Source organism: Elgaria multicarinata, chromosome 16 (assembly GCF_023053635.1).
Source record: "Elgaria multicarinata webbii isolate HBS135686 ecotype San Diego chromosome 16, rElgMul1.1.pri, whole genome shotgun sequence".
Taxonomy (NCBI): Eukaryota; Metazoa; Chordata; class Lepidosauria; order Squamata; family Anguidae; genus Elgaria; species Elgaria multicarinata.
Window position 1 is genome coordinate 8,557,191 of NC_086186.1, and position 18,804 is coordinate 8,575,994.

General features: G+C 40.0%; 1 protein-coding gene across 4 annotated transcripts in view; it reads right to left on the bottom strand.

The window, feature by feature from the left end:
* TCF12 (transcription factor 12) overlaps nucleotides 1-18,804 on the bottom strand; it is a 126,399-nt gene that overhangs the window by 82,827 nt on the left and 24,768 nt on the right. For all 4 annotated transcript variants that reach the window (XM_063142831.1, XM_063142830.1, XM_063142829.1 and 1 more), the window contains exons 4-6: nucleotides 12,850-12,923; nucleotides 8,980-9,048; nucleotides 3,317-3,419 (exon numbers count right to left, since the gene is read on the bottom strand). In XM_063142831.1, coding sequence (XP_062998901.1) covers nucleotides 3,317-3,419; nucleotides 8,980-9,048; nucleotides 12,850-12,923 — 246 coding nt within the window. The remainder of the gene's footprint in view (nucleotides 1-3,316; nucleotides 3,420-8,979; nucleotides 9,049-12,849; nucleotides 12,924-18,804) is intronic.

Consider the following 18,804-nt stretch of genomic DNA (forward strand, 5'->3'; position numbering starts at 1 on the left):
ACCCTCAAGGAAAGGCGGCCTTGAGGCCCAGTATTGGGCAAAAGGCAGGATACAAATAAATATAATAATAATAATAATAATAATAATAATAATAATAATAATAATAATAATGAAAGCAAGACTCTGGAACAAGAAATTCAAGCAGCATCAAAATCCAGCCACTTTCTTATTGTAAAGTTTATCAACTTTCTCACAAAATGCTACAAATCTAAAGAGCCTTACAATTGAAAACAAAGTTCAGTATAAAAACTACAAATCTAGGGAGTCTTACAATTAAATGTTTAACATTCACCCAGTACAAATCTAAACAATTAAACATTAAGTTGCCATAAAATCTGATGATGTAAACAGCATCCTAAACAAAAATTTCACCTACTGCCTAACAAGATTATGGCCATGATCATAATGAGGGACTACAACGGGCTTCTCCGGAGAGGAAATTTCAGAGCCAGGAGCCCAGGAAGCACAAGACCCTGCTGAGAGTTCCACACAGCCTAAGCTGACAAACAGAGCAGAGTATTCTCTCTTCCAATGATTTTGAGGAGAGGACAGCGTTCACATAGGTGAAGGCATTTCATAGGAAAGTCCTACACAACATGTTGAATTATGCCTAGAACAAAGTAGGATGTCAGTGAAGGACTGAGTGCTCCCTTTTTACCCTCTTCCACTCAAAGGCAAGCAACTGCATCCGGTGCTGGAATCTTCAGCTAACGTTGCTTATTTTATTTAAGTTGCTCTTATACGAAATAAGACTTGCAAGCACATCACAAAAATATTAGTCCACAGCTACTTTACGATTCATTTTATTCCTGCAACAAAGCTACTTTAAGAACAACAGCTAAAATTGCTATTCCATTAAACCTAATGGACATCTGTGATTATCTGGTCATAACTAAAACTGAAGAACTAAGATACAGCCCTTATTCGGAAGGCAGACAATTAAAAAAAAGGGATTCAAGGCAATAGTAAAACAAATAAGTTAAAGAAGGACTTAAAAAAAGGAAACTGTCAAAGACATAGGCATTCAATTGCCATCATCTTTCAACAGAACCTGGATATTGAATATTTTGCCCTTTAAAATTTACCTCCAAATTCAATTTTGCTGTAAAGGTTTAAATTGACAGAACTAAAGTAATGCAGGTCACAGACTTGAGCACACCAGATGTTCTCTTCAGTACAAAATTGGTAGAATTTAAGGGTGCAATCGTAGACAGAAAAGGTCCTACAACTCCCAGGATGCACCAGCCATTCATGGGAGTTGTAAGACTTTTTTTTTCTGTCTAAGCATGCTTAGGATTGCACCCTAAATGAAGAAGGAATTGGCTTCCTGCTTTATTAATATTAACACAAGGTCTTTCAAAACATTCAAGTCAAAATAAAATCAGACATCTTCAAACAAAACTATTTACCTGGGGCCTGTCCAAACGTTACTGTGCCCCCACTCCAACCCCAATTCTACATAAAGTGAGATCAGGAGCAGGACTTAGGCTAACATATTTCCTTCCCCTCTGACAATGGATAGAAGGCATTATACAAACCGGGAGATCCCAAAATTATTCAAATGCAGGATTCTCCATTACATTGACTATTAAACTTGTTTCTCTCACAATGCTAGCAGTATGGGAGAGGCCACATTTGAGTACTTTCAGGATCTCCAGGATTGGATATGGCCTTTTACATGTGGAGAGGTTAGTAATTTACAAAGCAAAACTTAGAGGTTTTTCTTCAGGAGGATAGGGCTGGGAGAGACTGTGTGGAGGAAGTAGCTTTGCCTGTGGAGAGCGAAAGAAACTAAAACACAACACTGAACAACATTGGAGTGAGATTGAAAATGATGTGGCCAGCACCCACCCTGCAGCCCACAGATTGGACCTGCAATATTCCCAGAAAGTGAGAGGAGGGTCAAGGACAGAAATCCTATTATTATTATTATTATTATTATTATTATTATTATTATTATTATTATTATTATTATTTATTGCATTTTTATACCGCCCAATAGCCGAAGCTCCCTGGGCGGTTCACAAAAACTAAAACCATTCAAAGTATAAAACAAACAGTATAAAAACATGGTATAAAATACATGTTAAAAAGTTGCAGATTCCATTCAGAATTAGAGAACACAGACTCTATCCCAAAAATTAACTCCAGGTTTTTCTGGCAGCCTAATCTAGCAGCTGTAATGCCACCTCCTTCTCTGAGCATTCTTGCTTGTCAAGATGAAAGTCTTTCTTGCCCCTGGCCTGTTAGTGAGTGGATATGTTGAAGCCTGTCAGCAGCAAAGGAAGTTAGTGAACCTTTAGACAGCTCCCACTCTTGGCACGGAGGATGGGTGTGTGTGTGGAATATTTCCAAACAGGATGCTAGCTTTGAAGAGATCATTGCAATTGTTTAAATCACAGTTCTGCAACCTAACATTCCCATGGCAAGGTATAAACATTTGACGGCCAGTTGTGTTTACGAACATACATTGTGCAACCCAACTGTTTACTTCCCTGTTCGAAAAAGATTAAAAGCAGTAAACAAAGGCAAAGGGAGAAAGATCTCCAGAAGACCACCAGGATTTGGATTTATGTAATCTACTTAGATTACCATGGCAGTGTCTTAAAAGGACAATATTATCAAGAGCACAAATAGGTCACAGACAGAAAAAACTCAACATCAATTTAACAGATGAAACAACATTGTGAGGAATTCTTAAATTATAGGCACAAACAAAAGCAACTTGCCTCAAGGTTATTCTATAAAAGCAGTACAGTTGCTACTTTTAGACCACACAAAAAGAAAGTCATAAATAGAACAATCCTAGACACATCTAGGCAGAAATAAATTCCACTGAGTTCAATGAGACTTACTCCCAGGTAGGTGTTCATAAGCATCTCCTTAATGAAAGCCACCTATGCAACACCTAAACATTCTCTGGACCATTTCCCCACCTCATATTTATTTTCAAAACTGAGTGAGTGAGCCTGCCACAGAAACTAACAGATGGTATTGCAGATATTAGCACACAGAGTTGTATCTATGTCATGGGGCTGGAGGAAAAAACTCAGGTTTGAATAAAGCATTCTCATAAGCATTTGAAAATGTTCTAAATCAAGTAACAAAGCAACATACTCGATCAACCTTTGGTGCTTTGACCGCTTAAATCATGATATAATGCACAGAATAAAAAGCTGCCCTACAAAGCAAATTTGGAGAGCAAAGGCCTTTAAGCTTACAGGTGCCTCTACTGTCAATCTAGAAAAGGGGAGAAAAAATGTATCTCTGACTAAAGAGGCTTTGAGGAGCTACTCAGAAAGAATTACCTACTTACCCATCAGATCTGAGTTCATGAAAGGTGTCGGGGACAATCCTTCATTGGGCCCTAATCGACTATCATTCAAGTGATCACCATAATGAGGACTGTCTGTAAAACCCTACAGGAAAAGAACAGAGTATTTAACAGATTATTTGGCAGCCGTACTAATTGAGTTCAAATACACTCTCCTAATTAAATGCAACAATACAGTGGGCCATTCTCCTTAAGTTGGTTTTCAATTCTGGATACCCAAAGAACACAAAGATGCCAATCTTGCACCACTTTTAAAACTCTGCTCTCCACCCACATCTATAAAGGCTACTGTACTATTATTCACTATGAATAAACTGGACTTCAAATGATGAGGCTCCAAAAGGTGTTTGATAGCACAATCCAAATAATATTTTTTTTAAAGATAACAGGGCCCCAAAAGTGTCCTACTCTGAAATTAGAGATTCCAGGCTAACCAATCTACATAAAAGAGAGGCTGCACTTATTATTGGCAGTGTCAGCAATGGTACCCATGTGGATGTGAGAAGGAAACCTCCCTTTTTTTTGAAAACCATATTAAGAGTATTGCTTAATTCTGTATCTTCAAAATATTAAACACTAATGCTCCTATAAGCATCTGCGGTCCTGTTCAGATGATAACGTTTTCTTCCAGACCTGTATCTAGGGAAAGACTGAGAATGAACCTTGGGCACATGTGCTCTCCCACAAGCCAGTGTCGTATAGTGGCTAAAATGTTGGACTGGGAGTCAGGAGATCCGGGTTCTAGTCCTCCCTCGGCCATGGAAACCCACTGGGTGACTTTGGGCCAGTCACAGACTCTCAGCCCAACCTACCTCACAGGATTGTCGTTGTGAGGATAAAATGCAGAGGAGGATTATGTATGCTGCCTTGGGTTCCTTGGAGGAAAAAAGGCAGGATAGAAGTGTGTGTGTGTGTGTGTGTGTGTGTGTGTGTGTGTGTGTGTGTATATATATATATATATATATATATATATATATATATATATTTTAAAAGTATTCCTCCCCTGAACCTCACCACAGAAGTGAACTACCAAACAGGCAGGCCTCATGCTTTATTTTCCCTTGATCACAGTCACGGAGTCCTTCCGTTCAAGTGCAATCTTCAAATGGTTGCTCACATTTCCCTTTGATGAGGGGGGTAGGAAAAGAGTACACAAGACTGTTCCCAATCTCTCTCTAGGTACAATGCTGGGGAGGGGGGGGAGTATCATCTCAACAGAGCCCAAGCCTCATAACCAAGCAGCCAAACCTAAGTATATGTAACACCATTGTTCACATTCATCCTCTTCAAGCCATGTCTCTCTTTTCCCTCTCTCCACACCTATCATCTATCTTCCCATTATTCTTTGAAGCAAGGACCTGTCTTCTTGCGGATGAAGTTCTAATAAACCAATGGTCATTGATGGTGAAGCAATTATGAATTAATAGTTGTTATTATTAATTGGCTTAAGCATGGGTTAATATGACAAATCTGATTTTAGCAGGAAAGCATTCAAAGCAAAGAGGGAAAGGGAGAGAAAGAGAGAGAGAGAGAGATGTTAGCATCCTAATATTAGTATTACTAGCCTAATGTGCCCCTGTATCGAAACAAGGAACACTTGCTTAGATAATTTCGTTAAGACTCAAAGAAACAACAAATGGAACACCTGAGGAGGGGGAATATCTATTCAGTTTCCAGGGGAGGGGAAATATTTTCTAAAATCATAATTTTGGAACGTATGAGACAGAAGGGAAGAAAGAAAGAAAAGATTGCATACAATCTTATTAAATATCAGGTTCACAGCATAAACCTAAATTTTGAAAAATATTCACTGAAGTTCAAAATGCTACACAACCTGCTTGTTTAAAACTCTTTGCACTAAAGCCTTAAAGAACTCCTAAGAGAATCTCAAGTAAGAGGGGAAATTGTTCAAGCCTGTAGCAATGAGAAACCACCCAGAATCCCTGAGGACTCTAAAAATCATCAATCACTGAACATTTATCATTTTCTAGACTGTGGGCTTGCATTCAAGACGACATTAATGGGGCTGAAACAGGCCTCCCTATCTTTGCAGGCGTGCTGTCAGTTCAACCAAAGGGCTAGTAACTAAGGGCTAAATATCTGTCAAATCCCTATAACTGCTTATGGATGCATGTCACAACTTTCTGCTATACTGCCTTAGCATTTATCTTCTGGGAGCCCCAGAAGATTACTCACTTTACCTACTTCAGAATCAGCGATACACATGTGATAGACATTGAGAAAAAATCTTAGTGACATTTACAACTTGCTTATGACCACAAGGGTGTCCTCTGGTAACCATGACCTGGCCCCGTCTGTCAGACAGCCAGCATGTAGCAGCAGCTGCCTAGGAAACAAGACGCTCCTAGCCAAGGTCACTGTATGCAGTTTGTTTTATGTTCAAGTACAGCACAATTTTGTAAGACACTGGCTGAACAAAATATCTTGCACAGAACACATCTAGAAAGTAGTCTTCCAGTGATCTGATTTTCTATCTAATTAATGAGGTCAAACACAAAGTAGTAAGTCCCAGCTCCTAAAATGCATGGTGACAAAAAGGAGTTAACAATGATATATAGTTTTGGACACTGCTAAATGCTGAGAAACAGATTTTCTGTTGATGCTTTCCTCAATAATACTTCTTTGTTATGCTGTCAACCTAGTTTATAACAATATGTTAGTACCGGAGAAGCAAGTGTGATATTAAGTAATCTTATCCACTTTGCTAAGAAGGCAGAAAAGCAAAGGGGTAAATGCCATGACTCTAGCTAACATGCACAGCCAAAAGCTTGCAGGAAGATTAAAAACAATCAGTAGAAACTGGTTATTGCTTGGAATACTTTCCATTTCATGCTCAAACAGCCTTGCAATATAATATTAAAATAAGGCACTCTTAGTTGTCTAAATTCCCCTTACCAATATTCTGGAGTTATGAAGATAACTAAATTAAAGCAATGGCTTTTTAAAGCAATGGCTTTTAAATGAAGTAGCGTTAACAGTATGCCAGTCTCTGTACAGAACAGAAAGCCTGCATACTTCCTACTAAGAGGACCTTAAGAGCTCACAGAAAATAGTTAATATGGCTGTAGGAAAGAGGCTGGACCTCTATTGTAGCACATCTTCAGTTGCAGACAAACACTGTGAAAGCCATTAAAATGAGGAACACTGGCAAGGAAATGATTTCTAAGTGGCCAAGCCTCTCAAGTACCTACAAATAGAAAATGCACCAATTTGAATTACATCTTCAATGTTGTGCTTGCAATTGACTTTCCCATTAGGTGACACTTCCTGTCCACTCCCCAAATACACACTCTGCTTTAAGCATCAACTACTGCTCACAAAGTCTTCAAGGGCAGCTAGTAAAGTCTTGAAGCTAGCTAGGAAGTAATGAACTGCTAATGACCCAGTTGCAAAATCAAAAAACACAGTGGCTTTTTACCTGGGCACAGCTTGTCTTATCATCGAAACCCGGGCAGCATGGCTTGTTTGAGGGGGAAACAACCCTCAAAAGACCCATGGCCTGTTCTTGGGTTATTTGAGCGTCTTGGGTGCTGAATGCAACACTGTCTTTGAAAATAGTCCAGAAAACTTCAGTTGGTCCAGAATACAGCTGTAAGACTGCTCAATGGATCAACTGCAGTACTTTGAACCTTCACTAGCTCCCAGTCTGTTTTCAAGCCCAGTTCAGAGTACTAGTTTTGACCTTTAAGACCTTCCATGGCTAGGGACAATGTACCTATCTCAACCCCAAGATCTCTCCTTCTTCAGGTGCTCCCACCAGGTGAGGTATGGCAGGTAATTCCAAGTGGTGGCACGCAAGTTGTGAAATGCTCTCCCCAGGTTACAACATTTGGTGCTGTTTAGCTTAGAAGAAAAGGTAAAGTGGAGTGTATAATGACAGTGGTGCATAAAATTATGCATGGTGTGGAGGACGTGGATAGGGATATCCCCCCCCCCCAATTTTTTCATAATATTAGAATTCAGAATCATCCAATGAAGCTGAATGGTGGGAGATTCTGGACAGAAAAAAAACAAAAGAGTGGACTAGATAGGCCTTGGGTCTGATTCAGCACAGCTCTTCCTATGTTCACCTAGCTCACAACTGTTTACTCTGACTGGCAGGGGCTCTCTGCAAGGTATTTCCTGGTCACTAGCTGCCTTATCCATTTAATTGGACATTTTACCACTATGCTACAGCCCCTCCCCTAAATTTATACTATCCTTTCCAAGCCCACCCACCTCTTCTAAACCATCTGCCCTTAAAGTGACTGTATAGAACCCTGCACACATAGGGTAACATTCAATGTAAGTCCTATTTGGACTCATTGAAATGAATGGAACTTATGTTAGCAGTGACTAATTTAAGTCTCATTTATTTCAATGGCTCTAACTCTAAGGGACTAGATTTAGTAGATAGGGTCCCGGAAGAACTATGGACAGAAGTTCGCAACATTGTCCAAGAGGTGGCAACAAAAAACGTCCCAAAGAAAAAGAAAACCGAGAAGGCAAGATGGCTGTCTGCTGAGACACTGGAAGTAGCCCAAGAAAGAAGGAAAGCAAAAGGCAACAGTGATAGGGGGAGATATGCCCAATTAAATGCAAAATTCCAGAGGTTAGCCGGAAGAGATAAGGAATTATTTTTAAACAAGCAATATACAGAAGTGGAAGAAGACAACAGAATAGGAAGGACAAGAGACCTCTTCCAGAAAATTAGAAACATCGGAGGTAAATTCCAGGCAAAAATGGGTATGATCAAAAACAAAGATGGCAAGAACCTAACAGAAACAGAAGAGATCAAGAAAAGGTGGCAAGAATATATGGAAGATCTGTATAGGAAGGATAATAATATTGGGGATAGGTCAGACGGTGTGGTCAGTGAGTTAGAGCCAGACATCCTGAAGAGTGAGGTTGAATGGGCCTTAAGAAGCATTGCTAATAACAAGGCAGCAGGAGACGACAGTATCCCAGCTGAACTGTTTAAAATATTGCAAGATGATGCTGTCAAGGTGATGCATGCCATATGCCAGCAAATTTGGAAAACACAAGAATGGCCATCAGACTGGAAAAAATCAACTTATATCGAAGAGTCAGAAGCGACTGAACGAATAAACAACAACAACTCTAAGTAAGACTTATGTTGGTCTTTACCCATACCTGCCAGAACTTTGGCTATTGGGTGGTATAGAAATGAAATGAAATAAATAAAATATGTATGCAATCCACTACTGTTACGCATCTGTGGATTGGTCTACTGCCGCCCTGGCACAGGGAGAAGATGACAACTAGGACACGTGAGAGTTCTTCCTAAGACCAACAGGATAAAAAGGAAGGAAGGAAGGAAGGAAGGAAGGGAAAGAGTTGGTCTGCCAGAATCTCCAACGTGCTCCCTGACTCTCCTCTGCAACTTCTAGGGTTAGCAGAGCAGTGTAGGCGGCTGCTAAGGAATTTCATAAATAGGGGGAAAGGGTCTGTATGGCTGTCTGCTGCAGGATTCTCCTTCTTTCTGCCCTACCCCCTTTGAGCCACCCTCCCTCCCACTTTGAGAATGACTGATTTATTTGTGGCCTCTATGTGTCTCGTGTCTGACATTTCAGTAAAAAAAAAAAAACGCAATCAGATAATCACACAGACGAAGCAAATCCTACCTCCTCATGTTTCAGCTTTTCCAGAGCTGTTGAGAGATCTGAGCTTTTTCCAAGGAGACTGCCATTTTCCTGTAAGTGAGGAAATATTTAGAATAGTTAGTGAATAATTAAAACATTTTCTGTACAAAGTTTTCGTTTAAATAAATGTTGCACTTCACTTAAAAAATAAGTTTGGTTTTTAATTTTTATGTTTAACAAAACGAGGTTGCTTACCCTAACTGTTCTTCGTTTTTCTGTATTCCCATTTATTATTATTATTATTATTGTTGTTGTTGTTGTTGTTGTTGTTGTTGTTGTTGTTGTGGTATATGAAAGTGGAAACACGGAACTATAACTAAATATTGGCACACTAAAGGCATTCAAGAGGCAGCTGGACAACCATCTGTCAGGTATGCTTTAAGGTGGATTCCTGCACGGAGCATGGGGATGGACTCGATGGCCTTATAGGCCCCTTCCAACACTACTATTCTTTGATTCTATGAACTGTTGGCATCCTCCAGAAAGTTCTAGAAACAAGGGGTTGTGAGCTCCCCTCCTTTCAGCTGTGTGCTTTGGTGGCTGTGCAACAAGTTAAGGGACACTCTGTTCTCCCACAGACCACTGCCCTCGGACAGATTCCTGCGCTGAAGCAGGAGAGTACAACATCTGCCGTAAAGAGACCCACTAAAGATTTGCACATGCTCAGAATGTTTCCCCGGCAAATACTGTCTGTGTGTTGTTGTTTTAACGACGAGCAGAGGCACATACAGAATTGCTCAAGCGCACTTCCTTGTTGTCCTCACCCCTTTCTTATTAGACAGAGCGAGCTGGATCAGTGTTCTTAAAAAAACAAATGAACAAAAAGCAAACAAACATGACTAAGAGAAGGAGCAATTCCTGCAGGGCTTTAATGAGAGAAGCAACTCAGCTGGATCAGGCAGTGGAGTAGTTTTGTTAACGTTTCTGTGGGGTCTGAATCGGGTTGGGGTCATGGTGATCAGAGGGGGGTGTCATCCCTTCTCTCTTTCCCCCTATTTTCATCCAGAAATCCCTCCATGTGGGGCTGAAGAAAGAAAGAGCTTTCACGGGAGGCTTCTTTCTTTTACAAACCACGTATGTGTGTGTGTGCGCATGCAATTTCAGCACAAAAATGGGGAAGGGGCAGAAGGTATCAGCCCTCCTCCCAGATCACCATGGTCCCAATCCAAATTGGGGCTACACACACTTAAACAGGAGTAGGTAAGGGACAAATGTATTTACTCCAGTGTAACCATGCATGTTCCCAATTCAGGAGTTCCAGGAACTAGGGGGGTTAAACCTTCCCCACCTCTTTGTTCTGAAATTCCGCTCCCATCCCACCCATTGATTTTCATTTTATAAAATCTTCAAAGCCTTCACTGGAAAATGAAATATTTTTTTCTTTCTTTCATGCCCCCCCTATGGAGGTGGAATGGAAGCTTGGCACAAATTATTATTATTATTATTATTATTATTATTATTATTATTATTATTATTATTATTATTATATTTATATCCCACCTTTTGCCCAATGCTGGGCCTCAAGGCAGCCTTACAAAGTTTAAAATATACATTGGGGGGGGGAGGGAAACAAAACCATAAACAATTAAAAAATACACAACAAAATTATAAAACATTAACATAGATGGAGGGCTGGATTATTCTCCAAAGGCCTGCTTGAAAAACCAGGGAGAATTAAATCCCCCCTCCAGCAGTGCCACAGTCCCCGTCCAAAGCAGGCTGCACACATTTACACTTGAAGTAAAATTTTACTTTGGCCCCAGCAGGACAATCCAGGCATGCTGGCAACTCATGGGGTAATTGTTTCTAACCCGTTTTTTATGTGGTTAGCCAAATGTTCTTTATTTATTTTTAAAGGATATGTATGTGTCCAAAATAATGAATTTTTAAAAACAAATAAACCCAAAACATATGTCTCCCACAAGTAGACACTTTTTTTTTTTTAAAGAACTTTCTCTCAGGCTTGGCAAAAACTTATGTGCACTGCTTTCTTCACAATTCAACATTTCTCACTCTCTGGTTTTCCTGGCATGATGCATTTTCCTCTGACTTGGCAGAAAATTAATGTGCTTGTACAATTTGTGTTGCTCCTAGACAAAAAATGTGGCTCCAAAGGCGTGTGTTTGTGTGGATTACTATTATTGTTGTTGTTACAACATGCAAAAGGGTGGGTTTTCGTTATTCTGAGAATGTGCTGCTATGAAGTTGATTTATTTTTTTCTGTGTCTGTGTGCTTTATGCTGAAAAACCAGAAGGCTTGTGTTGAGTTCTCTACCGTGAAAGAGATGCTAGTCTTTTGCTACCAGGAAAGCATGGAAGATGCTTTCCACTAAAATATGTAATGAAAAGAACATTTTTCATTATTGTACATATGTATATTAGGGTGACCATATGAAAAGGAGGACAGGGCTCCTGCATCTTTAACAGTTATACTGAAAAGGGAATTTCAGCAGGTGTCATTTGAATATATGGAGAACCTGATGAAATTTCCTCTTCATCACAACAGTTAAAGCTGCAGGTGCCCTGCCCTCTTTTGTATCTGGCCACTCTAGTATAGCTCCTGCAGCTTTAACTGTTGTGGTGAAGAGGGAATTTCACCAGGTTCTTCATATATACAAACGACACCTGCAGAAATTCCCTTTTCTATGCAACTGTTAAAGATACAGGAGCCCTGTCCTCCTTTTCATATGGTTACCCTATGTATATGCGTGTGCAAATAAATATTGTGTATGATTTCAGTATTCGGGACCGAGTAGGAGTCACGACAGATGGCTAGTCCCAGGGTGCATCATGGCCTTGGACCGGCCCTGGCTGTGCGGCTGAGGATATTATCAGAGGACATCATCATTAGCAGCGGCAGTATCATGATCTTGTGTAGCTGTGTGACTTCTCTCCCCTCCACTCCCCACTGTGCGCTTAAGATCTAAAACTCACTTTATTCTCTGTGGAATGAGAGTTGTTGCTAGAACAGGACACTGTGGGTCCATAGGAGTGCTTTTTTGTGTCTGTGTGATTTCGTCACCCCACCCCACCCTTGCATATTCATGTGTCATGTCTAACCCTACTGCCCCTGTTTTGGGAGAAGATGTTTCAGGTAATCAACCAGAATCAGATTCAGAACTAGAAGACGCAGCGCCAGACACAAACCAGCTTGTACCAGTGAGGGAGGAAGCTCTCAAGGGCGATTCCCCAGTTGGAAGTCAGCCCTCTCCAGAGCTTATCTCCTCAAGGCCAAATCCTACACACTCAGTGGGAAGTGACCTTTCTTCCGGGGGTGAGCGTCCTGACAACCTAGCTGATGCTAGGTTCCACCGGAAGCTGAAACGCCCGGCATGAAAAGAAGGCATGAGAAGGTCCGAGAGATTATGCCAGAACCTGGCACTGCACCAGGCTCTCTGAAGATACTGGCATATGAGAAGCAGCTTCTTATTCTTCTTGTCTTGCTTAGTTTGCATAGTTTTGCCCAGGGGGACGTTTCCAAGAGGCTAGACTCTATTCAGGTAGAAGAGATGTTTATTGCTTAATAAAAGCTTTGTGGATTACTTAGAAAGCTTCGTCATTGCCTCCCACTGAAAGTAAGAGCATTCTAGGAAACATGACATCATGTTTCTCAGCTTTCCTTTTATGTCTCATGAGTTGGTGGCTGTTGGGGACTCAAAGTCTGTTCTGACTCTTGCCGCACCCCTCCCCTTGGCTCCACCTCTGCTGACCTGCTCTCCGCCCACTAGTCAAATTGGCCTCCAAGTGTGACCTAAAAATTACCAACCACTTATCACAACAAATGCTCAAAAATATTTTGCTCGTTATTCATATAATTGCCTTTAATAAACTATAGTCAAATTATATTCTTACCCTTGCAGGTTCATATGAAGGACTTGATTGACCACTTGTTCCCCAAGATACAGCACCTGTTCGTTCTTCCATACCTAACAGTAGAAAGCAAGCGAGCACAGGTTATATAATAAAATGCAAAGATTGAAAAGAACTCAGGAACATGAAATCATGCTAGGGCATGGGTACGCATCCCGCTGCTGCCATCCATCCCACCTTTCTATCGTACAAAGTGATCAGAAATACATCCCAGTGAAGACTCCCACCTAGTTAGTCCTGAGCATTTGGTAATCAAGCAATAAACCATCTCTTAACAAGGCTGGGATTCTGGCAATCAGGTTTAATAGAATTTCCACCCCCTGGTCCTCCTCTTCTTCCTTGCATTTATTTATTAGATCGTTCTTAAAACCATTTATGCTAGTGGCTTTCACAACAGCCTATAGCAATTATTTCATATCTCAATTATATGTTGTATGACAAAGTACTTCATTTGTCTACTGCCTAATGTTTCAGTGGGTGCTTCTAAGCTCTTGCTTTGCAGAGAGAATGAATGAGTCAATCATCTTTGCCTAGACATTCGCAGTTTTGTGAACGTCTCATGTTTTCTCTGGTCCTTTTCTTTTAAAAAATGGTATTTTGCAATATGGTATGTTATTTAGTTGAACTTTTATTTATTAGTTTAATACCCATGTTGACATGGTAGAATCAGAACCACACAGGACTTTGTAAATATGGACATACCAGCTTCATAAAGGCTTCATGATTTCCCAAATTATTCCTAACATTAACAATATTTCTACCACCAAGTTCTTTCTCCTGACTACTTACAATCAAGTTAAGACACCTCTCTCTCTATCTTTTGTTAGGGTTACTTTATCCCCCAGTGTATATTTCCTTATGTTAATATCCCATCTACCAGATGAGGAATGGCCATAGCTTAGTGGTGGGGTTACACAAGCCGCACCCCCAAGGGTTCCCTGCCCCTGCTGCTGAATCCTCCACCACCTGTACTCTCCTCTCCCTCCTACCAGGGATCCTCATATAGATCCTGCACACATGCAGCCCCAACCCTGCATCAACCTCAGGACTGAAAATACCATGCAGTCCTTTTCTAGAGTTTTCCAATCGTAAATAATTTTCAGTCATTTGCAAGCTTTGCCACTTTAGTCTTCCCTCATCTGCAGATCATTTATGAACAAATTATTAAAAATATCCAGTTCTAGACTGGATAGTCAGTTACAGCTAACCAGTAAGCTTGTTACAATTGGATCTTTGCTTCCTCTTTTTTATCCGCTTTTTCAGAAATCATGTGATCCTCTTATCTAATAGCTATTATATTTCCTTGAGAGACTTTAGTAAGGGATTGGGACGAAGCTTATGGTATTGAAACAGTTTTCAGCTTATTTTTCCTATGAGATATATTATGTGTGCCTGCTTCTTCTGCCCTCCTGAAAACAGAACACAAAAAGCTAGCATAATAAAGATTGTATAAGACGACAGCACTGCCCACAGATACATTGTTTTATACCCAAATGCTGCTCTTTTTCGGTAACTATTACATTTCCCCCCAAACATTATACTTCAGCAACATAGGACAACAGTGTTTCTGAACTAAAATGGTGTGTACAAAGACACAGAATTGTAGTCCAACTCACATAATATTAACCCAGTAATCAAATTTATACAAATTTAGATTAAACTTTTTTTTTAACCACACCAATTGTGACCAAGAATATTGGGTTAAGACCATGGTCTAGCTAACCAAGCATCTTCTTTCCAACAGTGCACAGGCACATGCCTTTGGCAAACCCACTGGTAGGGCTCAAAGGTGATGGCCAGCCACTCTTTCTCTCTAGCATCTGGTACTCAGATGCATTGCTTGCATCAGAAAATGAAGGCTTCGTTTAGCTATCATAGCTAACAGCTTTGATAGACCTATTTGTCTATCAAATTAGATTTGTCATCTAATGCTTTTTAAAGACATTTGGTGGCCATCCCACAAGATAACAGTTACTTCCAAGCTTTAATTATGCCTTAAACAAATATTAACTAACATTAATAATGCATTGTGTACTATAGTACTCTTCTCTTCCCTGAACTACTTGCCAAACCTATTTCATTGGATGACACCAAAGGTGGAATAAAACTTTATCTATTCTCTCCATTTTATGAACTTTACCTGCTGGGAGGGTCTGCTCATCTTTTTTGCCACTAAACCATGGAGACCAAATGGCTTTAGCTTTTTCTTAGAAGAAAGGTGCTTCAACCTCTAGGTCATTTCAGATGCCAATTTCTTCACCTTTTCCAGCTGTGCAATACCCTCTCCGAGATGGGCAAACGTAACGGTAAATAGTATTTAAAACATGGTGCTTGCTTTTTATTTTCAGTCCATCCCCAACACTGCCTTCATTGCTGCCACAGCATGCCGGGTTGCCATTTCCAGCAAAAGTGGGATCTATTTCCTGAATAATCATACTCAGTTTATATACCATCAGTATAATATATGTGAAGTTAGGATATTATATCCCCATGCAGTTCACTTTATGTTTATTTAACATTACTCTCATTTGCCATTTTGATGACTAATTGACCAGTATGGAGACCTCCTTTTTGGAGGTTTCCAGACTGGTTTATTAGTCATCAAAATTAGACTGGGCTCTTCTTGCGATTTCACTTTCTGAACAATTTAGCAACATCTGCAAATGTGGCTACCTCATCATCCAGCCCAGCTCTAAATCATACATGCATGTTAAGCCATCCCATCCCCAATATAAATCCTAATACATCTTGCTTTTCCATTAATTCCTACCGTTTGTCACAAGTTTTTTTGGAAGTCTTAGTGGATAATGTCTACCAAGCACCCTTATCTATATACTGAAACCTTGTGAGAGTTTGAAATGTAAAAAAAAAAAAATTGCAAAAGCTGCACTGATTTTTCCTTTATAGTTTTGTTGTTCTACAAATTTATTATCCCAGCTTTGATAAAACTTTCCACCAATTTACCTGGAACAAAAGTTATGGAGACAGGTGTTTCCTAAATCCACACCTAACACCTTTGTAAAAATTATTGTTAAACTGCTTTACTTCCAATCCTCTACCAAGGATACTAATTTTAGCAATAAACTGTTAACAATTACCTTTATTTTCTCTCTAAATTTGCCTAGTTGTCTAAATTTGCCTAGTTGTCTAGCTGCCTCTTGAGTTAGTACCCTAGAAAAAGTACAGAACATCCATGCTAAACTCACATAAGATTGGCCTAAAAAGCAGTAAGACAAATGAAGAATCAGAGACAGAAATGTGATACTAAGGATGACTGGATTTTACAATCCTTAATACACCGCCTACTCAGACTTTATCATAATGAAATCCATGTCATAAGTTACAAAATTCCTAGAACCCCACACTGCAATTGCAAATTAACTGAACAATACAAGGGTGTGATTCCCCAACACACTTTCCAGAGCTGAGAACCTCTACAACTTTGCCACATTTTGCAGCTGACAGTGATGTAGTAATTTTATTGTATTGATCCAGGAGCTGAAGAAGTGTGGTGGCTGGCACTGACAAAGAAATAAGTAATCTCTTGGCATATCTGATTCTTTTCTTTCTCAAACAAGGGCAGAGATAAATGCAACAAACACAAAACAAAAAGAGCTTTGCTTGCCCGGCACATCCAAAGAATAAAACGACTCACAAAAATATTGAGGGTCTAGTAAAATCTAAATATAGACTTTCTATAAGGATTTGCATTATTATGATAACACATATAGATATAATAGTGAAAACACTAAAATAGGTAGCTTGCAAAATCTGAGCCACCAAGATGAGGACACTTAAAGTAGGAGTTGGGTTGAGCCCTGTCAGGGATGCACAGCTGTTGGTTGACGCTCCTGTAGATCACAGGTACCTCAAAGGGCAACATGTCACGTTTCCACCTCTATGATGACATAAACAGGCTATTGTCTATGCGTCTAACAGTCAAAAGTGGTTTCTGTCTGATGGCTTCCTTGTACAGCCTTCATGCAATGGAATGAATGCTCAAGTCCAGAAAATTGGAAGCATGGTATGGGAAAGGGAGATGTCGGCATTCCGCATGGCTTTAGGTGCTGCTTTTTATGGCACCCACATTTTATAGACTTGTGTGACTATACAAGCACATATTTATTTAATTATTTATTTATTCATTCATTCATTCATTGCATTTTTATACCGCCCAATAGCCGAAGCTCCCTGGGCAGTTCACAAAAGTTAAATAAGCCTACAAGTTAAAACAAGATAAATAAGCCTACAAATATGCCACAATTGGTACATATAAATGATCCCGATTTTTACCTGTTACACGTTACTTGTGTATAAAACAGGAGGGAGGATTCCTACAGCAATTAGAATGCATTTATTTAATAACAGCCACAAATGGAGTATGAATGTTTCACTGGGACTCTGCATTAGTCATTCATGAGGGAGGGACTGTAGCTCAGTTGTAAAGCATCTGCTTTGCATGCAGAAGATCCCAGGTTCGATCCCTACATCTCCAGGTAGGGCTAGGAAGGCATCCTGCTTGGAAACCTGGAGAGCCGCTGCCAGCCAGTGTTGACAATGCTGGTCCTGATGAATTGCTAGTCTGATACAGTATAAGGCAGTGTCTATGAAGTTCAGAAACTTCAGTACAAATTAGAATTGCTTAAGCAATATGAATTCAAATTAGAAGAGATACAAAAAGAGTAAAATGTTTCCAAGATGGACATCTTATGAACATAAAGTTCTTAGGGAATATTTTCCCCAAAACTGTTATTTACATTTATGATCAACACAACAGCAATGCAAGTGAGTATGAATAAAATCATTCTGAACTACTCATTTCTATTTTGGGAGTTTCAATGCCAATTGCCTACCTCCATCTGTAATGCAAGACTGTGGGTTAGCAACTACTGCTCTTAATGTTTACGACAATTTTAAGCATTTCCTTCAATGAGGCCTACGCAGTCTCTGATTTACAATTCTTTTCCACAATACATTTCTCTAATTACAGAATTCCTAAGCAACTTATACAAACCTATTGTTTTCTTTATTATTATAACCCACCTGTTTACAGTAAAAAAAAAAAAACTTCTTCACCACGCAACAGACCTGTACCTTCAAGGTGTTATTTCAAAACTCGTGATCTAAATATTCTCCAGTGAGAGAATAATTTAATTTAGCCTGAAATAGATTATAGAATTCACAATTAGATTTTCCCATGGCACCAATTAGCTACCTGTTTAGACCAAGGATCCAAAGACCAGTTCAGGCCTAACTTTACTCCAGGCACCTCACTTCAGTCACGCTCAGAAAATATATATTTTCCCCAACTCTGAAAGTAGCTCATTTCTCCCAACCCATTTCTGAGCCTGTTCTGCTGTTTTCTTCCAATGGTAAAAAACAGTCCCCAGCACTCATAGGGCCTGGCATGCAGCCAAAGCTGTATGTCAGGTATCTGAGAGGAAGATCCTTCCACTTCCTTGCCCCTGTCAAAGGATGGAGGGGAGATAATGGGAGGAGAGGCAGGGCTTAAGATTCCTCTGCAGCTCAGAGAACCTATAGCTCCATGCCTTTGCTTATAACAGTCAAGAGCAAATACAGTTAACAGAGCCATCAGCATACATGGTGTGCTGGTTTGACTAGGTGTATAAAGCAGCATAACAAAAAGTAAGCCTCAGCCCCCAAATTCTTAGAATTGAAGCACTAAAGGGGGGGGAAACAAACCACAGATTGGATTCCTTTGGATGGAAATATTAGTGGTAAATCGTATATTTTCCATCAAGCACTATAAATACAAGAATTCCTCTCCAAAGCAGGCACCTGAGCTCCTGAAACTGAAATGAGGCAGGCTAGATGACTTTCCAACAGTCACTGACCCTGCTTGCAACTAGTCACAACTGCTCTCAGAGAAGAGCCTGCTACAGCCTGGGGCCTGTGCAATATCCAGGCACCAGTAGG